Source organism: Scylla paramamosain, chromosome 2 (genome assembly GCF_035594125.1).
Source record: "Scylla paramamosain isolate STU-SP2022 chromosome 2, ASM3559412v1, whole genome shotgun sequence".
Classification (NCBI taxonomy): domain Eukaryota; kingdom Metazoa; phylum Arthropoda; class Malacostraca; order Decapoda; family Portunidae; genus Scylla; species Scylla paramamosain.
Genome location: NC_087152.1, coordinates 19052264 through 19079219, shown reverse-complemented (window position 1 = coordinate 19079219; position 26956 = coordinate 19052264). Strand labels below are relative to the sequence as shown.

At 38.1% G+C, this 26956-nt stretch overlaps 1 protein-coding gene across 7 annotated transcripts in view; it reads left to right on the top strand.

Moving 5' to 3' along the window:
- Positions 1-26956, top strand: part of LOC135111550 (activated Cdc42 kinase-like) — a 116916-nt gene that overhangs the window by 64328 nt on the left and 25632 nt on the right. For 4 of the 7 annotated variants that reach the window (XM_064024973.1, XM_064024966.1, XM_064025007.1 and 1 more), the window contains 6 exons: positions 168-327; positions 780-896; positions 1002-1120; positions 1844-1977; positions 2757-2932; positions 7463-7582. In XM_064024973.1, coding sequence (XP_063881043.1) covers positions 168-327; positions 780-896; positions 1002-1120; positions 1844-1977; positions 2757-2932; positions 7463-7582 — 826 coding nt within the window. The remainder of the gene's footprint in view (positions 1-167; positions 328-779; positions 897-1001; positions 1121-1843; positions 1978-2756; positions 2933-7462; positions 7583-26956) is intronic. The other 3 variants (XM_064024991.1, XM_064024983.1, XM_064024997.1) reach the window with 2 other exon arrangements.

Genomic DNA, 26956 nt, shown 5'->3' with positions numbered 1-26956 from the left:
TGATAAAATCACACAGGACAACAGCTGGCCACCTCATAAAAAGAACATTTGTAAAACATACCAAAAGAATAATATTGTGGTTACTCCAATAAGCCCAGATGACAAGGATCTAGGTTGCATCTCTTTTATTGTTTGCCTTACCCCTCAACACTCATGTCTCTTAACAGGTGTGCTCCTGAGTGTATCAACTACCTGCGATTCACCTCAGCCTCAGATGTTTGGGCATTTGGAGTGACACTGTGGGAGATGTTCAGCTATGGATTCCAACCATGGGCAGCTCTTACTGGACAGCAGATCCTAGAGGCCATTGATGAGCCAAACTTTCAGGTAGAGTGGTGAGGGTGGATGGTGGTGAGAAGGAGGGTAGCAGGAGCTAACAGAATAGTAAAAGAAAAATAAGGAAAAAGGGTATCAAGTATGACCATGAATATAGGATAGAAAGATGAGAAGAGAGGCTCTGAATAAGGAGGAAAGAACCAGTGAGTACTCTATACCATCTTGCTCATGTTTTTTGCTAGTAAAAACAACTCTAGAAAATAAGGCAAGTTAGTATTCATATTCTTGTTTAAATCAGGAAAAATACTGTGTAATGAAATAGGTCATATTTTATATCTGCATATTAGCCATTCACTGTCATTATAAAAGAAGAGTTTAAATACACAAAAGGTAATATCATATAATCCCTCTAGGATTTCTTCCTTGAAAATATCAACAAATTACAAGTATTATCTGATTTTTCTGGATAAGGAAAGAGTAAAATTTGTCTTTTTTCTCATCAGAGATTGGAACAGCCTGAAGCATGTCCACGAGAATACTACAACATAATGCTCAAGTGTTGGCAACATGACCCAGCCAAGAGACCCAGATTTGTTGACCTTATGAATATCCTCCCTGAGGTATGTTTTCAAGAGGAGACTGATGTATTGTCATTAATGATTGGTGTTTTGGAAAGATGTCATGATATTCCACATGATAACTGTTATCTTCTTTTTCCTTTGTAGTGCAAGCCAGAGCAAATGCAGGTGGTGAGGGAAAATGAAGACCCTCCTTCTACACCTGGAGGAAAGAGGGATCGTTTGCAGTACAGAGTTGGAGATATCATCACTGTGTTAGACAAGAGGTGAGGCAAAAGGGAAAAGAAAGTGGATATTTTTGGGGAAATATAACTTGGAAGGAGTTTTATTTTTTGGGAAAAGGTAAAGGGATAAGGGAAAAGAGAAAGTTAACATCTTGGGGGGAAGAGGAGTGTAATATCAATTTTAAAACACTAAGATGTGAGAAGAAAATTTTTCTCTTTGGAATTAATCTCCATTTCAACAAAAAGTAGGTGTCTGCATTTCTTATGGAGCCATGAGATTGTGAGGTTTCTGAATCATTCCAGTTTACATTTTCCCTGATATCTGTTTCTGGTATTTCAAATCAGTAATGCATATCAGGAATTAATTTAGTCTTTTGTACCTTTTATGCTGAAGGTATTGACCATTTGGAAAAGGTGAATGCTATATCACAAGATTTCCATAAGTTGTTCATTGTTTTCAAGCTTCATACATTTCATAAAGGATATTCATTACTTGCCAATAGTTGCATTGCAGTTTTTATAAGAGAAAACATTCCAACTAAGAGGCAGCAGCAGTCCCTCAGTACTAGAGAAACTAAACTCTAGGGACAAATTTGATTATACTGTAATTAATCTACATAACTGGTTGAGTTGCTGCTCACTGCATCACAGTAGGAAAAGAAAGTGTCTTAACAGATAAAAAGCATGATGTGAGGGGTGAAGTGCATGTAGTAGTGTACATATAAAAGAAATTATCATGAGGCGGTCATTCCTCCCTCCCTGCAGGCCAGTGCCAGACAACCCTGCCATTTGGAAGGGTGTCCTCAACTCTGGCAAAACGGGCCACTTCAATCCAGCCAACTCTGTCACCTATCTGGGCACCAACATTCCTTCCAACAAGTCCAACTTCCAGAGAGGAGGTAAAGCTGTTAATTTATTTAATTTATACATTTATCTTATTTGTTCATCTTTAAATTAGTAATCAGTAAATGAGTTAATGATTTTTATGAGAAAACTAGACATAGACTTGCAAAATATGGTAATAGTTTTCATATCAAGAAAAGATATCATATTCCTTGGCATATATACATTGCTTAGAAAATTTAATATCACATTATTATATGTTAGACAATAGTAATAAACTTTATTGGGAGTAGAGGAATAATATGATGGGGGTCCCTGGTACTATTACCAATTAAAAACTAGTACTGCAATACATCTATATGATGAAACTTGAATTATCCAAGAACTAATGAAAAACAGTCATATGCCCTTATAGGATTACAGACAGAAATCATAATATATAGTTATCTGCTAGTGTGTACTGCCACCAGTAAGTTCACTGCCAGTTTAAAACAATTGCTTTAGTGCATTATGGGAAGTCCCAGGATTTCTAGTTCAGGAACCTGTTTCCTTATTTATATTTAGCCTCAACTTTAGTCACAGGTGGGGTTTTAACTGTGCTGTGGAAAAATGCTGGAACAGAGAAAGATTGAGACTCTTACTGTGGCTTCTCTCCTTGAAAAACATCACTAAATGAGGGATGAGTTATGTGAGACTTACATGAATTTCCCTGTGATACACCCGCAATTTAAAGTGAATCACTACAGAAATGTGTAAGTGATGTTGCTGCAGAAAATGTTGGTTTCCTATTCTTAAAAGTCTCAATATTAATCACTGCATCATTTATTCTCACCAGATGGGAAGAACCCTTACTCCTCAAGGCGGCGTCTCCGGCCAGAAATGATCTCTGGTCCACAGGGAGACCTGAAGCATACCGGCCATGTGGGTCTGGATGGGGCCTACTTTGGCGATGTCTCCTTCCTCGGAGATAAGGTCCAGGATGGCAGATTTGTTCAAAAAAAGCTTGATAAGGTCATAGTGTGTTTTGTTTTGTATAGGCTAGTGTTCTGCCACACAGGGATTTGGTGCTAGGTATGAATTTCCTATTTGTTGGTCTTTTGGGTATCGCTTGCAGCATCTGGCCTCAAGAAAGCAAGATTGCATTCATGTCTGTCATCAACTTTTGTGTGTTCATCAACTCCTTGAGCATATTTTCTTTCAAGTAATGTACAATATGATCTCAAATTCTGTAATTGCTTTCTTCTGAAGGCATAGTACTAAACTTGAGGATCACAAACACTCAGGGTATTGAAAACACTGGAAAACCACTTATTTATTCCAGTCACATGGTCTAGACCTGTGTGAGCATGTGTTTTCTCATCACATTCACAGTATAATTCATCAGTGCAGTGCCACAGCATCTAAAATTGTGTGAGTGTGTGTGTATTGTCCTCACATCTGGCAGTGCAAACAGTGCAGTGCCATTGCATCTAAAACTGTGTGAGTGTGTGTGTTTTGTTCTTACATCCAGAGTCATTCGACAATGGAATGACTACATCAGTCATAGTAATGAGACACCTATCTCTCTCTCTCTCTCTCTCTCTCTCTCTCTCTCTCTCTCTCTCTCTCTCTCTCTCTCTCTCTCTCTCTCTCTCTCTCTCTCTCTCTCTCTCTCTCTCTCTCTCTCTCTCTCTCTCTCTCTCTCTCTCTCTCTCTCTCTCTCTCTCTCTCTCTTTTTATGTGGCAATGCCATCTCTGGGTTTCCCCTCCCTCTCTCTCACATACAAGCTAGCGTGACTAGTGTTATGGCTAACAAGTGGTTTATCCATGTGCAGCACCCCTGAATTTCACAGTATTCAAGCTTCGCAATCTTCATTCTCTCTCTCTCTCTCTCTCTCTCTCTCTCTCTCTCTCTCTCTCTCTCTCTCTCTCTCTCTCTCTCTCTCTCTCTCTCTCTCTCTCTCTCTCTCTCTCTCTCTCTCTCTCTCTCTCTCTCTCTCTCTCTCTCTCTCTCTCTCTCTCTCTATATATATATATATATATATATATATATATATATATATATATATATACATATACACATACAGAGGGTGTTCGAGTTATAAGCAAGATATGTTCTGGAAGGCTGCTCGTAAGTCGTTTTGCTCATAATTCATCATGATTTTTCGGTACAATAAAAAAAGTATCCTATGTTCCACAAACAATGTAATGCTTACTTACTTGATACTTGATACTATGAGAGAGAGAGAGAGAGAGAGAGAGAGAGAGAGAGAGAGAGAGAGAGAGAGAGAGAGAGAGAGAGAGAGAGAGAGAGAGAGAGAGAGAGAGAGAGAGCACCTTGCCTTATGGGTGATGTGATACTACTGAGTAGTGACAGGCTTGAGGCTTCTGCGAAGCACAAGACTCTGTACACTGTATGCAAGACTCCATACACTGTATGGAGGTCTGTAGCACTGGAATACCAAGCCAGATTCACTGTGGTGCAATACAATAAGTTTTTAAATTAAATTTAAATTTTAAACTAAAGCATTGGAAACAATATTGAGAGCACAATTTCGTTTTGCAAGTAGACTGCTCATATCTCTGAACATTTGTAACTAGTTACCTTGTAACTCAGACACCCTCTGTGTGTGTGTGTGTGTGTGTATATATATATATATATATATATATATATATATATATATATATATATATATATATATATATATATATATATATATATATATATATATATATATATATATATATATATATATATATATATATATATATATATATATATATATATATATATATATATATATATATATATATATATATATATATATATATATATATATATATATATATATATATATATATATATATATATATATATATATATATGTGTGTGTGTGTGTGTGTGTCCAAGCCTCACAAGCCTCATTTACATATATATATATATATATATATATATATATATATATATATATATATATATATATATATATATATATATATATATATATATATATATGTGTGTGTGTGTGTGTGTGTGTGTGTGTGTGTGTGTATGAATTATAATTTTGACAAAGGAGGCTTGATATTCATTTTACACCAAATCCAGTTTATTATATAAAAAGGAGGCCAGAACACCCTCTCTACAATGGTACTTGACATGAATGCAGTGTTGCTATATGAGTTCCCTCTACATACCTACCTACCCAGGGGCATGAAGTGTTACTTCTTCCCAACATGCTGATGATAATTAACTTACTAAAATAACCTTAATGGCAGTGTATATACCTTATTGCTTTGAAAATAACTATACTAACTTTGTCTTTAGAATTCAACTACCTTAGAACTATATGTTTTGCTTAGACTAGCAGGTTGGATGGCTGTCTCTGAGGACATCCTTTGAGCTTATGTATTACCTTCTATTCTCTTTTACAAAGACACTATTCTTTACATAATTGAAAGATGATGGTACCCTAAGTACCCATTAACACTACTTTGAAAAGTGCTATTGGGGCATTCGCTATGGGCTGAGTAGCCAGTAATTACTGGCTGTTTTGATGTAGGGGTCAGTCAGTGCTCCCACAGTTCTCTGGAGATGCACATTCTAAAACCACCTCTCATAATACATCTTAATGCACTGTACAAAAATTTATCCTAAGTCTTTATGCTAACAGTATCCACAGGATCTGGTGATGCACATTCTACAGAACAGTTATTATAAGCTAAATACTTGCAACTGGGCTCTCAGAGTTCTCACATTTATTTCTAGTTTCCTGTTGCATATTTAATTTGAAGTATTTTCCACTGGTTTCTACAGGGACTAATGTTTTATCTGGCAAATCCCCAAAAGAGTCAAGCAAGTATTATGCTGACAGGGTATTGTGATGGCCAAAACTCCAGAGACGAAAAGACTTACTGATATCTGACTTACGAGCTTCTCCAAAACACCCAGTAAACCCAAGGCGGGAGATATGTTTGTAGTGCTGTTGTAAAACTCTAGTCTATATGACTGCATGAACATATCAGAAAGAAGAACGAAGGTGTGAAAGGATGGGTTGTATTTCCAAAGAAGAAAGTGGCAACTCAGGGAAGACATTGGGAGACACAAAGTCAACAAACAATCTTCCAACTAAGATTTGGCATCAAAACATGGTTGTTTCTTTCATATGTGCCAGGATCTATGTATGGATTATGTTAACTGTATTACTTAGATTGATAAAGTAAGGTCATATAGAGAGGAAAAACAATATTTGTCCGAAGGTGATAATACATCCCAGACCAAAGATAATATGGATAGTATTTAGCTTGTTTTGCCATATTTCTTCCTCTCTGCTTGATGATGGTGCCTAAAAATTTTCCTAATATTTAATTAATGGGTTTGATAACACATAAATGACGTAATTATTTTTTTCCAGCTGACCGCCTTTTATGTGTAAAATTGAGTTGGCTGGTAAATCTGGCAGTTTTTCCAGACCATAGCAAAAGCCCCAATTAATAGTCAAACTTGTCACTGTTATGTTCCATAAGCATGTGGATTTTCTTGCATTGTACTGGAAATTATAGCTCTTTTCCTTTCCTTAAAATTATGTCTTGTTTTTCAAGGCCCAAGGATGAGGAAAATTCTGATGCCATTATTGAGTTCTAGAGGTCTAGTTAAAGAAAATTTCAGAGGAGGGGGCTATTGAAGGAAATTGACAGGTATCTCAGAAAATAGCTGAGTAAATTCAATGAAGACTTAGTCAATTTTTGTGGTAGAATATTAAGGAAACTTAAAAGGAAATGAGAATGATAGTGAAAAAAAAAAAGACGTATTATGTGAAAGAGTCAAGTGTTCTGTTTCAAATTTGAATACTTGAAGATGGAGCAACAAAGAAGAGTATGCAAAATACAACATAGTAAGTTCCATAAAGGAGTAGTAGGAGAATGAGACAAATTTAATTCTGTAAAATATAGCATAGTGAGTTTCATAAAGGAGTAGTAGGAGAGTGATATACATTTTATTAAGTCACAGCAAGTCAGTTATGATTAATAATGCATGAAGAAGTTTTGTCGCATTAAATCAAGTGTTCATATTCAAATTTGAATACTTGAAGCAACAAATAAAGAAAAGTATTCAAAATATAGCATAGTGAGTTCCATAAACGAGTAGTAGGGCAGTGATATAAATTTAATTCAGTTACAGCAAGTCATCTGAATACTTAATATTAACTGAAGGCATTAATAATGCCTGAAGAAGTTCTGTTGCACCTTATTTAGATAAGACTAACAAAATTTAGCAGGGATGCAACAGGAATGAATGCATAGTCTCCTAAGGAATGGTAAATAGACGGTATAGTGTGAAGGAAAAGTAACTCGAGCTGTACTGTCTTAGAGAAAATATTTACTCAAGAAAAGAACAACCAAAGATTCTAATGCTTATGCATCCATCCAATGTGCTCATTCATTATAATACGCTTTTCAGAAAACAAAACCACACACTTAAAATTTTCCCAAGTTACTGATTACATTTCCTGACACTACCACCTTATAAGGTTGTCTAACACAAGCTCCCTCATGGCCCAACAGTACCATCAGCTGCCCAAGCAGATTGTGACTCCCTACAAGCCCTCTGATGATCATGACCAGACCCCATCCTTGACCCGTGCTAGCTCAGATGTTTCTGACAGAGCTCCTCTGCTGAAGAAGGTGGGTGGGTTGGCAGACAAATCATTAAGGATTCTTGTGAAGTTTTACTGAAATGTTCACAAAAAATATTGAAAGTTTCAGCAGAATATCAGCCTGAACTGATTGCTATTCATTAGAGATCCTTTCATGTACATGTAATAGGCCCTTGATACATGCAGATTATTTCACTATGGATTTGGTTTTCCACAGACTGAAAAACTATGAGAACTTCCAAAACACAAAATATGAAAATCTGCAGAGCATGCGTTAATCCATACAGTGTTTAGTACTTACACTGTACCATATTTGCCAGTGCATTAGACACACTTTTTTCTTGAAAAAAATATATAATAATTACCATGCATCAAATGCGGCTGTAGTACAGATGCCTAGGCCTGTAAGCCTATTACAGGTGTGGAGTTGAAGCAGTAGTACAATAAACAAATATTGTTACTGCTAATAAAATCTCTCTCTCTCTCTCTCTCTCTCTCTCTCTCTCTCTCTCTCTCTCTCTCTCTCTCTCTCTCTCTCTCTCTCTCTCTCTCTCTCTCTCTCTTCTTCTTCTTCTTCTTCTTCTTCTTCTTCTTCTTCTTCTTCTTCTTCTTCTTCTTCTTAAGGTATGAGAGAGAGAAAGAGAGAGAATAAAGAAATAGATAAATAAATAATATTTTCAGCTATAAAATATTTTCCTTATAAAGTCTTTTAATTTTCTGTGTTAGGCTACAAAATATTTAACCCCACACTCTCTCTCTCTCTCTCTCTCTCTCTCTCTCTCTCTCTCTCTCTCTCTCTCTCTCTCTCTCTCTCTCTCTCTCTCTCTCTCTCTCTCTCTCTCTCTCTCTCTCTCTCTCTCTCTCTCTCTCTCTCTCTCTCTCTCTCTCTCTCTCTCTCTGATATATAAGGGTGAGGGGAAGTGACGGAGGGATGTTCAAGACAAGACTAAAGAGGAAGGGAGAGGAAAGGAAAAAGGGGAGGAAGGGACATAATCGTGGAAGGAGAGTACTTGGGGCAAGGGAGTGGAGGAAGGGTGAAGCTTGAAGAGGATGGGAGGATGGGGAGAAAGTAGAAAGAATAAATATAAACAGTTATGATTAGAAGTGAGCAAAGAAAGAGGGAGAGAGGAAGTATTGAGAAATAAGTATTCCCTTTTCCTGTCCTCCACTCCTTTTCACTTTTCCTCCATCCATTTCCTTCTCATTTATGCTCCTTTCATTTATTTTCATTCTCATTCAGTTTCATTCAACTTACTAAGTCTCAGGATTATTCTTATTCTCTCTCTCTCTCTCTCTCTCTCTCTCTCTCTCTCTCTCTCTCTCTCTCTCTCTCTCTCTCTCTCTCTCTCTCTCTCTCTCTCTCTCTCTCTCTCTCTCTCTCTCTCTCTCTCTCTCTCTCTCTCTCTCTCTCTCTCTCTCTCTCTCTCTCTCTCTCTCTCTCTCTCTCTCTCTCTCTCACACACACACACACACACACACACACACACACACACACACACACACACACACACACACACACACACACACACACACACACACACACACACACACACACACACACACACACACACACACACACTCTGTTCATCTGATCAGACACATCCACAGCAGCTCCAAGGATTTACCTAGGTTTTGGTTATTCAGAGGGGCTTAGCTTAAGTACTGTCTCCATAATAGGGAATTGTGTGATGTGTGAGTGCAGGGGAAGTAAAGTGTAAATTGAGAAGTGGCCGAAAGGATGAAATGGGAGAATAGTGTAAAGGTAAACATTGTCAGTGATATCAATAGGGAAGATGGCAGCCAGCATGGCAAATATTTTTGAAGGTTTCAAGGAAGAGGACCTCACTGTAGCTCATACAAATAAATGAATGTGGAAAATCAAAGAAGAAAATGTGAAAATAAGAGAAGAAATATGTAACTTAGCAGCAATAATAACGTAGAAGGAACAGAGAGAGCTGGATGGTGACAGTGTAAAAAAGATATCTAGTGATATAGTAGAGATGAAGAAGAGGGAGATGGAAAGAGAAAAAGAAAACAAGGAACTGAAAGAAGAGGTGACAAAAATATTGGACTTAAACAAGAAGTACTATGAAGAAATAAAAAATTCAAGGAAAAGAACAGAGTTAAAGAAAGCTTTACAAGAGAGAAAGATTAAGGTTGGGAAAGTAAAAGAGTTAGTGACAGGAAGTCAAAAGTTGGAAAGAAGAGAGAGAGTAACAAAAGGTGGATATAGAGGATAATAAGGCAACAGCAACTGGAACACAATAAGGACATGGAAAAGCAAACAATTAAAATAATAAGGAAAAAAGTAATCATGTGAGAGACACTGTACAGAGAAAGATGTGTGGTGGTATTTGGGATCAAGGAGAAGAACCTATCCATGAAAATTGCTAGAGAGAAAGAAGAGATGAAAAGGGCTAAGGAAACTATAGCAGAAGTGGCAGGGGAAGGAGAGGAGATAGTTGAAAAATTGAAGAGGTTTGCAGGATTGGAAAGTATGACAAAAATGGAACAAGACCAATGAAAATAAGATTCATGTCACAACAGCAGCAGAACATGTGCTACAAAGAACAGGAAAATTGCCAAAAGTAGAAGGAATGAGGAAAATATGGATAAAAAGAGACATGAACAAAGAGGAGAGAAGTAAACTGGAAGAGTTGAGAGTAGAGGCCCAGTCAAAAAACAAGGAGAGAAAATAGGAACAAGCAAGGAGATTCATTTGGAAAGTTGTGGACATGAAAGTGAGGAAATGGTGGCACAAAGATGCCACTGAAGATCACCAAGTGGAAACTTAAAGATTATGTATACAAATATAGATGACTTGGTGTCAAGCCTAAAAGAAAAATAAACCAGATGTGGTATGTTTAACAGAAATTAACTAAAAGAGGAAACAAAGTTGAGATTTGCAGAGGAAGGATATAGCACATGGAGGAGAGACAGAAAGGGAAAGGGAGAAGGAGGAGTGATATTGGTAAAAGAGGATATTGTTGTTGAGGAAGTGTAATATAGTGATGGAATGGCAGACACTGAATGTTGTCATTAAGATTAAAGGAAGTGAAAAAAGGAAAGTTATTGTGATGTACATACCACCAGAAATTAATTCATGGGAGACTAATAGATATGAAATTATGCAAGGCGAAACAAGAAATAGCAGAGAAGAAATGATAAGGAAAAGTAACAAAGTGCTCTTAGTAGGCAACTTCAACACTAAAGGAATTAACTGGGAGGAGATGGAAGTGAAAGAAAATGTCAGGTCATAGAATGAAGAACTTATGCATACCATAGTGGTGAATACAATGAGACAGTGGGTGAATGAACCTACAAGATGCAAAGAACCATCACAGTTGGACGTAGTGTTTATGAAAACCCCAGAAATTAGAACAAGTATACTTTGTCTGAATCCAGTGGGAAGAAGTGATCATGTCATAATAGAAATATTACTACAGGAGGAAACAGTGTTGCACAACAAAGAACAATTTACAAATGGGAGACAACTATGCTAAGGCAAATTTTGCAGAGCTTAATAAATTTTATGGAAAAATCAACTGGAAAGAGCTATTTGAAGGTAAAATAGTGCCAGAAAAAAATATTTTTGAGCAAGTATAGAGAGGGGGTGCAACTGTTTGTACCACATTATAAAGTGAAAATTGGGAAGCATGAATGGTATAATGGAAGGTGTGTAGAAGCAAAAAAGAAAAAGGACAGGGCATGGAGGAAAATGATGAGAAATCTGAACAGAAATACCAGGGAAGAATACAGATGAATATGGTATAATAAGAAGAGAAGAAGAAAGAAATTGAAAGTGAAATAGTAAGAAAATGCAAGGAAGAGCCCAAGCTCTTCTTCAGATATGTAAATGGAAAAATTAAACTTAGGGATGACATAAACGTTAAAGAAAGAAGGAAAAATTTATGAAACTACTAAGGAGATGAGTGAACTAATGAATGGGAATTTTCAGTCTGTGTTTACAAAGGGAACCAATTTTGTGGCACCATAAGTGGTATCACAGAATGAGGGAATACAGGAGATACAAGACAAGAAATCAAGAAACTGCTGGAAGAGCTGGATGTTAGAAAAGCTATGGGACCAGATCAAGTAAATGGGTGGATATTAAAAGATTGTAGAGAACACATGGAGGAACCCATATGGGATATAATCAACAGCTTGTTGAAAGAAGGAAAAGTACCAAGGGAATGGAAAAGAGTTAACATAGTGGCAATATGCAAAGGGGGGAAGTAAAATGGAACCATTAAATTACAGACCAGTGTCACTAACAAGTATTGTTAGCAAGCTCTGTGAAATAGTAATTAGAGATATATGGGTGCAATATTTAGAAGATGAAAAGATAATTACAGAAAAGCAATTTGGATTCAGGAAAGGAAGATTCTGTGTCACAAATCTACTGAGCATTTATATGAGATGGAGCAAGAGAGGGAAGGATGGGTTGATGCGGTATACCTGGATCTTAAAAAAACATTTGATAAAGTTGCCCACAAAAGCCTCATGTGGAAGCCAGAGAATGGAGGAGGACTAAAAGAAGCAACATTGAGATGGATGGAAGATTATTTACAAGGGAGGGAAATGAAAACAACAATCAGAGATACTAATTCAAGTTGTCACAAAGTAACAAGTGGGTTACCACAAGGACCTGTGTTGGCACCTATTATCTTTCAAATATATGTAAATGATATGCCAGAGGATCTAAATAGTTGTATAAACCTTTTCACTGATGATGCAAAAATAATGAAAATAATGAAGGATGAAAATGACTGCAAGGAGTTACAAAAGGATATTGACAAAATGCATGCATGGAGCCAAAGATGGAAACTAGAATTTAATACCAGAAAATGCTAGGTGTTGGAAATAGGGAAAAGTAAAAAGAAACCTTCATCGAATTACAAAATGGGAGGAGAAATAATAACAAAAAATAATGAAGAAAAAGATTTGGGAGTAATGATCCAGGACACACCATCACCTGAAAGGCACATAATTGGAATATTTGGCTCTACATACAGCTTGTTAACAAAAATTAGGGTGGCATTTAACTATTTAGATAAAGAAATGATGAAGAAAATTATACCAAGCATGATATGACCTAAATTGGAATATGCAGCAGTAGTTTGGGCTCCACATAGAAAAAAAAGATATATGGAAACTCAAGAATACAGAGGATAGCAACAAAGATGGTACCAGAATTGAAAGATATAAGCTCTGAAGAAAGACTTGAAGAGATGGGATTACCAACACTATATATAATATCAAAGCAATGAAATAAAATTGAAAGCTATGGTATTGGAGAGGGAAAAAGATTTTGTTTATAAATGTTTTGGCCTGCTGACATTTTTGTGGAGCTGGCTACACAGGGCTAGCTGCTGTGTTTCCCAAAAAATCATCATATAAGAAGGTAAGATACTTTCTCCTAGGAAATTACTTCTCAGACCTATAATCAGTAAGGCATAAGAAATAGGAAATAAGACCAGAGTAATAGGAAAAGAAAACTGAAAGTTATAAAATTCATAGTATTCTTTTTTCTTTGAAAACTGCAGGTAGCCACAGCCTGGAAACATGGGGTGTCGACAGATGCACATCTAACCATTTTGTTGAATGTACAATTCTTGTTTATTTATAGGTATTTGTGATGTAAAGAAGGACAGTGGAACCTCAGTTTTCAAACATAATTTGTTTATGAATGCCATTCAAGATCCAAAATATTTGGAAACAAAAAACTATTTTCCCCCTTAGGAATCAATGTAAAATAGATTAATCTGTCCTCAGACACCAGTCCACCATGTCTTAGCAGGTAATGACAAACGTTCCCACTGGTAAGATGGCCACTTCACAATATGTCCAGCCTAGAAATTATTTATCCAGAAAGGTTGTATTGAATGAACTTAGTGACACAGAACTCATCAGAAGATATTGTTTAGACTGTGCATGTACAGTAAAATCCCTCTCATCCGGCATTCGAGTATCCAGCAGCTTCAAGTATCTGGCACATTTTTCCCCAAGCCTTAAAATCAATAAAAAATCAATGTGTACTCATAAAATTGATTAAAATTCCCGCACGAGGCATACTTTGTCCCCTCGCCACCAGAGCGCACTGCTTCGTGCCACCCGCGGCCCACAGCACTGTGTTTACTCAGTGACTCAGTCCCACGTGTGCACTGTTTATCGCCTGACACCTTCATCATGCCTAAAGTTGTAGAAAAGAGGAAGCATGTTGTGCTTACACTTAAGCAGCTGATCAGATCAGCTGCTGATTAAGATCAGCTGATCTTTGTTATGATAAGATGTGTGAGTGTAGGGTGGTGATTGTGGACATAATTTCATTTCTATTCAAGTATGCGGCAATATTCAAGTATCCGGCATGTTGGCGGTCCCGTTGATGCTGGATAAGAGGGATTTTACTGTATTCTTTTTGTCACCAGTCAAGTTAGGGAAATCTTACAGAGTGAAACAGAGAGGAGCAACCCACTCACTGTCAAAAAAGGTGATCATAACACTTAGACATCTTGCTGCTGGGAAAAGCTACTGTGAAAATGCAGTTGTGCAGTAGTGATGGTGTTATGGGTCATAGAGAGAGCCACAGGAGGCTTGGGATTACTCCTGAGTATTAAACCTTATTTGTTTACATTGAGGCTCTTCAGTGGGATCACATTTAACTAATTTCAAAGATTGAATTATGGTCATACCCATTGTGCCTCTCCTCCAAATATATAAAAAACAAAGGGAATATAGAAACTATAAATTAGTAATAAATGGCAGCTTTTGCTATATCTTTTAGTATTTGAAATCAAGTAACCTTGTTCATAAACCGAATTATGGTTTGGCAACTGAAGCAATTATGAGTAAAATATTTTGTTTGAAAACTGAGTTGTTCAGAAAGGGAGGCATTTGGTAACTTAGGTTCCACTGTACTTATTTATTACACACACTATAGGGTTGTGGAAAAAGTATGTAAAGGTGTGAATAAAAGCTTCAAAAAGTTAAAAAATAAAATTCCACTTCCTCAGTCTGATATCGTGAGCTCTTAGAAGGGAAAAATCCAAGAATCAAAATCGTATGGTAGCCATATTTCCGTTCATGGCATGGGAATAATATATATATATATATATATATATATATATATATATATATATATATATATATATATATATATATATATATATATATATATATATATATATATATATATATATATATATATGTATATATATGTATATATATATATATATATATATATATATATATATATATATATATATATATATATATATATATATATATATATGAAACTTTTTTTTTCTCATTTTACAGGGTAAATAAAAAAATATATTAAAAAAATGCAACATGACAAGACTCCTGTCTCTGACAAAGAACAACACTGTAAAGGTTAAGCTTCCTTTCACCATATATTGTACTTTTTTTTTAAATTTATTTTATTATTTTTTTATTCTTTTATTACCCAGAATTACTGTTAAAAGAATTATTGTGAAGTGACACAGTGTGGGGATGGGGCCAATGGTGGTTACGTTTTTCTGAAAGTAGTGAATTATATTACTTATACTTACCCTAAATGATATTGCATTATTATTGTTGGTCGTATTTCATGCCAGGTTCTGCACTGTACTTTTAACTGTCTTGTATGTGCAAGTCACCATTTGCAAGGCAGTTTTTAAAAGGTATTATCTGCCATATTAATACCAGCTGTTTCAGATTATGCATTCTTTTATTCAAATATTTCAAAAGTTATTTAAGAGGAAATGTATCCTTCTATGTGTTTGGTGTTTATTGGTAACATCGAAACTGCATATTATGTAAAATGCAGTGTCAAAAGTATTGAGACAGACTGTGCTACTCATACTGCTACAAAATATTGGTGCCCTTAAAACTCAGCTAGTACAGCCTGTGTTTTTGTTGTGAGAACTTTAGTGCATTTGACTATGGTCTAGTGTGCAGTGTTGACCCCTCAAGGTAACCTTCATTCATTCACACTATTTCTTCAGTGTTCTGTACTCACAGTAAGGCTTGAAAAAAGAGATTTCACATCCAGGGCTCTAACACTGTAAAAGCATGTACATGCTAATAATCATGTCATGCATGCAATACATTTATTTACATACCTTTATTAATACAGATATCTTTATTAGTACTGATAAGTAAATATGAAATCTTAAAAAAACAACAGTGTATGGCCTTCCTCCCTTTCTTCCCTTCCTCCTTCAGCTCATTTGCTTTGTGCTGCTGACTGGATGTGGTCAGATGTGGTTTTTGCATATGGTTGTACAGTTTGATTACCATTTGTGATTGAACAATATCAACAGTTCTTTCAGCAGCAGAACATTACAGGAAGAATTGGACCTTAATTATTGTCAAAATTTTGTATACATGCTGGTGTCTCAGGTCAGGGTTCCTAGTGAACGGACGTGTTTAGTGAGCAGTGACCTGACGCTAATATAGCTGGCTAGTGTAGACATGGCGCCTTGTGTTGCTGAGTCGACAGGTTGTGTTAGTTCTCCTGTTCTCGAGGCCTTCGTTGCGAAAGTCTCAGAGGTGGAGGCTGAGTTCCATCGAAGGATCTCGGAGGTGCAGGCTGAGTTTCGTGAGAGGATCTCAGACCTGCAGGCTGAGTTCTGTGAGAGGATCTCAGCACCTGTGGGAGGGTCGTGCCCCACCGTCACCTTACCTAGTAAGGCGACGGAGGAGCAGTGGTCGGTTGTGTGCAGGGGAGCCAAGAGGGTGAAGGTGCTCAGGGCACCTTCCGTGGAGACGAAGAATCCCTTCAATGTGCTGGAGGAGGGGAAGGAGAAGGAGGTGGACAGGGCTGGAGGAGGCAAGAAGGAGGGGGCAGATGCAGTTACCCTGCCCCAAGGTAGAGTGCTTGTGTTTGGCGATAGTCAGGTTAGGCACTTAGATAGTGCGTTCTGTGCTAGGGATAGGAAGCTTAGGTCGAGGGTGTGTTTGCCGGGGGCCGGGATAGGGAAGGTAGCTGATAGGCTAGACACGTGCTTGGAAAAAGATGGGACCAAGCCCATTGTTTTTCTCAGTGCGGGAGGGAATGACCTTGGTAAGGTCAGGAGTGAGGAGCTTATCAGGAGGTTTCGACAGGCTTTGGACAGGATTAGGGAGAAGGGAGGGATCCCCGTGGTATGTGGTGTCTTGCCGAGGAGGGGAGTTGGTGCTGAGTGGCTGTCCAGGGCTATTACAGTGAATCGCAGGCTCGCGAATCATTGTAGGAGTAATGGATGGACGTTCATCGACAACTGGGACCTTTTCTATGGCAGGGACACCTTGTACGCCAGGGATGGAGTGCATTTGTCACGCCAGGGTGTTCGTGTTTTGGCCGAAACACTCGAGCGGGAGGTAACTGCACTCCAGCACTTTTTTCGTTAGTCGGGAGGGAAGAAGGGGTAGTGCGGAGAAGGCAAGGGGCAAATTAGTTAAATCTAGAAAGGAAACTAGCTTAGGGATGGTGAGAAATAGCTTAAGTGTTTACTACACAAATTGTAGAAGTATTCTGAATAAAATAGACTTGCTTAGAGGAATAGCGAGTGTAGAGAAATTTGATATCATTGCTTTAACTGAAACTTGGTTAGATATGTCAGGAAAAGTATTTAATCCAGAGGTTAAGATAGATGGGTATACAATGTTCTATAAAGATAGAGAAAACAGGAGAGGAGGAGGTGTCGCGTTATACGTTAGGGACACATTACAGTGCTGTATGAACAATAGAATTAAAACAGATAACAAAGCAGAGTCGATATGGGTAGATATTAAGGAAGGATCGCAGTCAGTAGTACTAGGGGTAGTTTACAGACCACCGACCAGTACAGAGGAAATTAACACCTCACTGTGGCAGGAATTAAATAGAGCAGGCAGGTACAGTCAGGTATGTGTGGTAGGAGATTTTAATTTTAGGAATATCGACTGGAGTCTGATTGTGGGTAACAAGGAAGCAGAGGAATTCCTTAAGGTAATTCAGGATAATTTTTTAAAACAGGTAGTCATAGAACCCACAAGGGGGAATAATATTCTAGATTTAATTCTTACTAACAGGGAGGAAGCAGTCACGCAGGTAGAGGTTGGAGGACAGCTAGGTAACAGTGACCATAGGGAAATTAGGTACAATCTAGAATGGGAAGAAACTGTTAGAAATAAAAACACTAGTAAAATACCTGACTTTAGGAGAGCAGATTTTGAAGAATTAAAAAGGTACCTCCAAGGAGTGGACTGGCAAAGGATGCAGGGTGAGGTCAGGTCAGGGACGGAGTTCAGAGAGATAAGGCAGGATGAGGGAGGTGAGGTGAGGCTCCAGAAGGGAGGAGGAAAGAGGAAGGGGGTAGATAGGTGTGAGTATGTTGGAATGTCAGGTCATGCTGAAATGAGAGAGGTAAGGTCGAGGCGAGTTGATGAGGGAAGGGAGAGGATGGTAGGGAACGAGATGAGGGGTTTAGGTGAAGTAAATGTAGATGAATTGTATAAATATTTCGTAGATAAAGTTCATACAGGTCAATTAGCAAATATCCCGTATAAAACAATAAGATCACAAAAAAATGACCCTAAATGGATGACTGCTAGGTTAAAGCATTATATAGGGCGTAAGAGAAGTATATATATAAGAGATTAAGGGCAGGTGAGGAAGATTTAAGGACACAGTATAATGAATTAGTTAGAACAGTCAGGAAGTTAACGAGGAAAGCTAAAGACAATTATGAATTAAAGGTAGCCAGCCAGGCGAAGACGGACCCCAAGGGATTTTATCAGGTATACAGGACGAAAAATAAGGATACTGTAGGTCCATTAAAGGCAGCAGATGGGGAGCTGGTTAGTTCTGGGGAGGAGATTAGTAAACTTCTGAATGATTATTTTTTAACTGTCTTCACTCAGGAAAACATGCAGGATATGCCAGATAGTGAACAGGTGTTTAGAGCAGATGAGTATGAGAAGCTGACGGATATTTCCATAACTAGGGAGATAGTGGAGCAGGAGATAGATAGGCTAAAAAAGTTCAAGTCGCCAGGACCTGATGAAATATATCCCAGAGTACTGAAGGAATGTAAAAAGATTATTAGTGAGCCGTTAGTTTCTGTCTTTAGGAAATCACTGGAGTCGGGTGAGGTACCAGTAATGTGGAGGCAGGCTAATGTAGTACCCATCTTTAAGAAAGGGGATAAAACTTTAGCGTCTAATTATAGACCTGTCAGCTTAACTTCAGTTGTAGGTAAAATGTTAGAGTCAATAATAGCCAGGAACATTAGGGAACATTTAGACAAACATAACTTGATAAATCAGTCACAGCATGGCTTCACGAAGGGGAAGTCTTGCCTGACAAACTTGTTAAGTTTTTACAGTAAGGTGTACGAGGCAGTAGATAATGGTGATAGTTATGATATCTTATATCTGGACTTTAGTAAAGCATTCGACAAGGTGCCCCATCAAAGGCTCCTGAGAAAGGTTAGGGCGCACGGGATAGATGGGAAGGTGTTAGGTTGGATAGGGTCATGGCTTGGTAACAGGCGACAGAGAGTGCTAATAAACGGCTCGAAATCCGAGTGGGGTCATGTCATTAGTGGGGTGCCACAGGGATCAGTATTAGGGCCATTATTATTTCTAATATATATCAATGACTTGGATAGTGGAATTAGTAGCGATGTTAGTAAATTTGCGGATGACACAAAGATAGGTAGATTAATTAGGTCAGAAGTGGATGCCATCGCCTTGCAGACAGACTTAGATAGAATGAATGAATGGACGGATAGATGGCAAATGCAATTTAATATCAATAAATGCAAAGTGCTTAGCGTAGGTAGAGGAAACCCACACAATAGGTACACATTAAACACCCAAACTCTGGTAGGTACAGGGTACGAGAAAGATTTAGGAGTTATAGTTAGCTCTGAACTCCGTCTAGGGAAACAATGCATAGAAGCCAGAAACAAGGCAAATAGGGTACTAGGATTCATTTTTAGGAGTGTTAAAAGTAGAAGGCCGGAAGTAATATTAAAGTTATACTTGGCGCTGGTCAGACCTCATCTAGACTACGCTGTGCAGTTCTGGTCCCCACATTACAGGAAAGATATAGGTCTATTAGAATCAGTACAGAGGAGAATGACTAAAAGGATTCAGGGGATGAGGAGTATTCCTTACGAAGCGAGGTTGAAGCGGTTAAATTTACATTCTCTAGAGAGACGTAGGTTAAGAGGGGACCTGATAGAAGTCTTTAAGTGGTATAAGGGTTATAACAAGGGAGATGTAAGCAAAATTCTTAGGATCAGCAACCAAGGTAGAACAAGAAATAACGGGTTCAAGCTTGAAAAATTTAGGTTTAGGAAGGAGATAGGAAAAAATTGGTTCTCAAATAGAGTGGTAGATGAGTGGAACGGACTCAGTAATCATGTAGTTAGTGCCAGGACACTAGAGAGCTTTAAGAGAAGATTAGACAAGTGTATGGATGGGGATAACAGATGGAAATAGGTAGGAGTGTTTCATACAGGGACTGCCACGTGTAAGCCTGGTCGCTTCTTGCAGCTTCCCTTATTTCTTATGTTCTTATGTTCTTATGTGTGTTTTAACCCCCAGCCCCTGCCTTGGGAGGTAGATGTATGGCCTGAACATTGCTGTTGTGGTTATTATAAACAGTAACTAGGGAGAGCTTAAGAATTTGTGCATTATAGACAGAATTCTTGCTATGAAATACTGACATTTCATTATTCATAACAGAAGAGGTATTGTATCTCGACATTTCTGTTTTACAGGATTTGAAGTTTACAATGAAAAAAAAAAAAACAATACTTCTGGTGACCAAGCCCCCTCTGTCTGCAGCGAATTTCATTGCTTACTTGTTACAACTTGTGGGTGCTAATAACATAACCATTACATTACTTTTATATAATGTACTATTGCCTTCAGACTAATCCTTACAGTATAATAATATTATAATCTGTGATATATGGCAAACAGCAAAGAATGGAGGCAGAGGAGAGGACAACAAACATTATTCTTCCTTTTCCTATCTTAGATTTCAGTTTGATGTATACCAGGCACAACTTCAATTCTGATGTTTGAGTATGTTTGTGATAATTCTCTTTCACAAAACATGATATAATAGAAGAAGTAAGAGGAATTATATATCAGGTTGATCTTCAGTCCCAATTTTTCTGTTGGTTTAAATATTTTGGGTATGCTTAACTTTTTTCCAGCACCAGTCACTTTTCAGACTGGAGAATTAATTGTATTATATTTAGATGTATCCAGCCTTAGGCCTTGGGACAAAAACTGGCATTCTGATATCTTTGTAAATGTACTCCTTGCTATTCCACACAGTCTATTGGTCGTTCAAATTCAGTGGAACCTCGATTCTCAAACTTCATTCATTCCTGAATGCCATTAAAAAACTGAAACTATTGTTGTGACTGCTCCCTTCAGGCATTTGCTACAGCCAAGGGGTGATGACTTACAGGGATCCACTGCTGGGTCCATTGTCCTACAAGGGAGCGAGGTGGGCACACACAGCCAGCTAGACTCAACTAGTCTACTTAGAGGAGGAATGAAACACTTGGGCACACATAGCAGTTCCTACTTTATGTACACAACAACAGGACGCAGGGCACACAGTACAGGACAGGACACACACAGGGTACAGTACACTCATTACTGCTCACAGCATCCAATATCGCACAGTCTGCCACCCACTGTCTGCACAGTCCAGCACAGCCACTGTCTAGGCAGCCACAGTTCATGGTGGGAGCATGCTCAGACACAGCATCACCACCCACTGTTCAGGCAGCCACAGTCTAGGTGGAAGCATGTTCATGACACAACATCCCCACCACCCACTGTCCAGGCTCCAGCAGTCAGCAGGCTGGATCTCGAGGGGCTAACAGATATGGTGTTGCTCTCTTGCTTTCTCTCTCCACCCCCTGCTCTTAGCCAGATCCAGCCCTTATATAGGTTCGGTTTGACGCTGGTTGGCTGGCCACCACACACATCTTCAGCTAACCAGCTTCCTTGGGAGCACATACTAGCCCAGGCCTCTCAAGGCCACCACATCTAACACCTCTCCATAACAAGCAGTGCCAATGGGACACAGCGCTATAACACTATTTTCCCCATAGGCATCAATGTAAAATGGATTAATCCGTTTCTGGACACCTGTCATTCCTGTCTTAGCTGCTTATGACAGATGGCTACTCCACATCATCTCCAGTTCAGAAATTATTTATCCAGAAAGGATGTAATGAATGAACTTCGTGACAGAGAACTCATCAGAAGACATTGTTTAGACCATGCAGGTATTCTGTTTTTCATCGGTGTAGTGAGGAAAGCCTTACAGAGTGACACAGAGAGGAGCAACCCACTTATTGCCAAAATGAAGGTGATCATAACACTCTTGCTGCTAGGAAAAGCTACTGGAAAAATGCAGTTGTGCAATAGTGATGGCATTGTAGGGGAATCAATAGAGCCACAGGTGGCTTGGGATTACTCTGGAGTCACGAAAACTGTTTGTTTACACTGAAGCTCTTCAACAGGATGATATTTACATTATTAAAGATTGAATTAACTGTCTTACACACTGTGTCTCTCCTCCAAATATATAAAAATGAAGGAAATATTTTTACGAACTATAAATTAGTAATTAATGGCTATTTCTGCTTTGTCTTTTAATGTTTGAAATCAAGTAACTTTGTTCAAGCACCAAATTATGGTATGGCAACTAAAGCAATTATGAGTTCAGATTTTTTTTCAAAAAAGTTATTCATTCAAAAAGGGAGGCATTCAGCAGCAGGTTTCACTGTGCTTGAAACCTTTCTGGAAGTCTTGTTGTGAAAGAGCTAGCAGGTGCACCATCACGTCCTACCTGATGTCTTCTCAATTCTCAAATCATTTTCAGCTTAGGGAAAAGCCAAAAATCACAAGGAGCCATATTTGGTGAGTAGGAAGACTTGTGAGCCTTAGGAATTCTTTGTTTGTCTAAAAATTCCTGAAACAGGCATGAAGAATAGGTTGGGATATTGTCTTGATGCAGTTGCTTGATTTCTGACTTCCATAGATCTAATCTCAGTTCATTCATTGCACCTGATTTCTTGGCCAAACATTGAATATTTCATGTTCACAAGGCTTTCTACTATCCAGACATGGCTCAGTTTGATTTCTGACTTTTCCTTCAGCTGAAGATGTCACTGAGAGAGTTGTGATTTGAGAGCTGATAGATCAATATGCAGAATGCAACAGTGCATCTAAAATGGTGCACTCCAAAACAGGACTTCCAGAAATGTTGCCAGCAATGGAAAGTATGTAGACTCACTAGGAGCACACTTAAAAAAAAATTGATGCTAGAACCTAAAAGATAAGCAGTTTTTTGTCCTCTGAGCTAACATTGGACACTAATAAATTTTACTTATATGGTGTAACACAAGTTTCTGCAGATATTGCTAGAGTTAAAAGGTACAGGTTACTCTAAGTGGAAAATGTTTTATATGCATATGTATTTTGAGGCATTGTTTAGCCTTGGTGTGAAAATCAAGTGTGGTCTGGTGGAAGACAACTGCTGGACCAGGTTAATGTAGAATGTCTGATGGTAAAATTATGAATTATTCAGTCATAATTTCTATAAATTTTGGAGCATCACAGTATCCCATAACAAGACAAATGGTATTACGAGACCTATGAACATTACACAAGGATACTGTGGCTGTAATTAAAGACAAACAAGATAATAGGCTACGTGGCAATACACTTAACCTGGCAGGGATGGGAAAGGAACAAGGCTAGCATGAAATCAGCTGATTGCCTATCAGTCATTTATAGTTTCATGCTGAGTCAGTGGCAGTGAATGTGTTTAGATTGTATTGCATAATTATAGGAGAAAAACTGCTGCCATTGCCACACACAGTAATGTGGGGTGTGTTGACATGGTGTTTTTCTGCCATGGATACCTGCCCACCCACAATTAAACTTCATACCACAACTAAACAAAGCCTCAAAATGCACAAGTGCATAGAACATTTTCCATTTAGAATAACTTGTATTTTCACCTCTAGCAATATCTGCTGAAACTTGTATTACACCCTATATAAGATGTTTCAAAAATTATTCTGTGACTTGGCTTTATACCAAATCCTAGGAATGTAGTCCTGATATAAGGGATAGTTTCATGTATCTTATTACTTGTAACTGATTTATTTGCATACAGTGAAACTGACCAATAGAATGGGAATGAGTGTGAGATATAGGAAGAATTACAAGTGGTGTGGATAAGAAGAGCAAGAGAAGAACAAGAAAAGGATTTCAACTCATACAACATACCCAACAATTTGGAAGGGCATAGAGGTTCATGGATGGCAAGGTTTTAGCATAGTGCAAGGATCTTTGTGTATGCAAGAAAAAAAAAAAAATTTTCAATAACTTCAGTGATTGCCTGAGGAAAATTGGAAGAGGATGAACAATAGTCTAGTTAGAGATGTAAAAGGAAAGGTAGCAAATAGTGAGGTAGGAAGTGCATTAGGAAAATTGGAAGTAGAGAAGTAAAAAAAAATGAGGGTTACCTGATATACTGAAAGGGGTTATTCCTTGCTAACACCCTTCTCCAACATAATATGATCCACTGGCAAAGGGTAACTGAAAAGTTAGCTTTGCTAACAAGTAATCTACTTATTAAAAAGTTAGCTTTGCTAATGCTAATCCACTAAACTGCTAAAGAAATTTGTGGGAGTTAATATTAACCATTAACCCCTAACTTTTATTACTACATGTATGAATTTACCTTGGGTTTGTTATTTTGGCTCTAAAATCCTCAAAAAGAGATTAGAAAGCTGAACTTGTATTATGTTGTGGCTTAGACATAGAGCTTTCCAAAAGGCTGTAGCATAGCAAGATCAGATATTGATGAAGGTATATCCAACAGTTACATAGATAAATAAATGAACAAATAAAATTAAAGAACTGTAATAATAACTTGATAACCAAATGAACAAATAAAAGAACTGTAATAATAACTTGATAACTATGTTGATAATAACATACACAGTGTGTCAGCAACAATGATGTAAGTGAACTAAATTCAGAACTGCAGAATAATTATTGTGCAATGTCACTCAGCCAAGCCTGATGCTGTGTCGACCAATTATGTCTTGTCTTGATATACACACAGTATATCAAGACCTGCCTGACTGTTGGAGACACAGGCACAACAAACAGGTATTATTCTGTATAAATTATATTAGTGGTCTTGTAAAACCCATGAATGGGAAGAAATCTGTTTATGAATATAGAGAAGGATCCAAGACTTAGACCTGGACATGGAATAGAGGACAACAATCCAGTTTATGCGCTGAGAAAATAAGTTATCTGAGAGGGACATGTGGAGTGACAAGATGGGAGAGCTAGTACCACTGATGTACTGGGTTGGTATGTTGTCCTTCCATCTTGCCTCCTATAGGATGGGAATATGGGGAGGAGTCACATCTTGTAACTTCTTTTGTTTATTTGGCGTAGAGAAAATATACAGACATCCCTCGCCTCCAGAGGGTAATGCTAATATGCCCCAGCTGACTCTCAGACCTTTGATTTATTTACCCCAAGCTAATAGGCATCCACCAATCACATACCTCCTACAGGGTGGGAATACAGGAAGGAGTCACATCTTGTAACTTCTTTTATTTATTTGGTGTAGAGAAAATATACAGACTTCACTCGCCTCCAAATGGTAATGCTAACATGCCCCAGCTGACTCTTGGACCTTTAATTTATTTATCTCAGGCCAATAGACATCCACCAATCACATGGTTGGGGAAAAAAGGATGAGGAGGTGATAAGTGGCGAAAGGTGTGAGTCCAGGTCTTTACCCAGGAGACCAACACACCACTGTGTTCAGTGGGCCTGCTGCCCACTGGGCTGCAGAGTATAAACAAAATTCAACTTCCCTTAAGAAATATTTGTATTTCTTCACTTACCTCAACAAATACACAAGTTAGAATAAATTTATTTTCATCCACAGATGAAGCAGTGTTTGTTCAACTATATCACAGTTTTGAACTCTATAGACGAAAAACAAAGTGATTATGGAAAATATAAGTGAAGGAACCAAATTTAATGGTTTATACACTACTTTTCTTAAAAATCATTATGTCCAGCCATCATGAAGTTATGCTTAAAATTAAATGTGTTCTTGGACATAAAATACTCCTGAATATGATGGTGCTTTCAGATTTTTGGATGAAAAAGTTATATAAAAGAGAAAGGAAAAGATTTCCATGAGCATCTTGGATGTCACCTTGTATCTTCCAGTGTTATATGGGAAGCAGGGTAGGGAGGAGATGAGTGTTTCCTTCCTGTCTCCCTCCGGGAGAGGAATGGGAGAGATTTTATTATAATTATTATTATTATTTATTATTATTATGTTGGAGGGGCAGTGACCAATGGCAACATAAATTTAATAAAAATAAATAAAAAAAAACTGAGATGCCAGTCCCCAAATAGGGTCTGAAGTGGTAGTCAAAAATTGAAGGATAAGTGTCTTGAAATCTCCCTCTTGAAGGAGTTCAAGTCATAGGAAGGATGAAGGTTCTTTTGTTCTCTCTTTTTGTGGGACACTCTGATAGGGAGTAGGGTGTTAGAGGTATATATATATTTGTGACCAGGTTTAGCCCCTCTCACAGCTGCCACTGACTTGGATCAGCTTCCCTAAGCTACCTCCTAAGTTGTTTAGTGTAGGGCACAAATACAATGAATCCAGGCATCTGCTGGTCATCCACAACAATCAAATCTCTGAGGTTGCCACTTGGTTTGACCCACCTACCAACAAGGGAGTATAACAAATGCCAACTTAATTCCCCAAGCTGGAAAGAACCAATGAGCAACATTCTAGGGCACAGACAGTATAGATGATGTACACCCAGGGATAGGGTAATACCCCTGCTGTACACACTGCCCACTGTAACAAATTCACCTATGGTCCAGCAGAAATATTACATACTCTGGCCAGAGGGAAGCATATCTAAAATCCTCCAGAAGAAAAATCCCCATCTCCCATAAAACTTGTGGGAATCTGGGAAGAAACTAGACAGCTATAACCTGGCTCAAAATTACACAATCCTCTGGTTTGGCCTGCTCACAATGGTGGGATCCGGTACAAGTAACATTTAACAAATACAACACTGAGACACACCAGATTCACAACAACACACTGTACTTAGACAGAAAAGGGAGTAGAGAACAGTGTCTGCTCCCATCAGAATACAAGTGCAAACACGATGGACAGTCATACAGTACAGACTGCAAATAGAGTCACTTATCCAGCCAGCAGGAGCAGTGAGACACACAAGGGCCCTGACACACCCTTGAAGTACAAATTAGAACTGTCTAAATACTGGCCTGCCATGGGACCAACTAGTACTCAATGTGC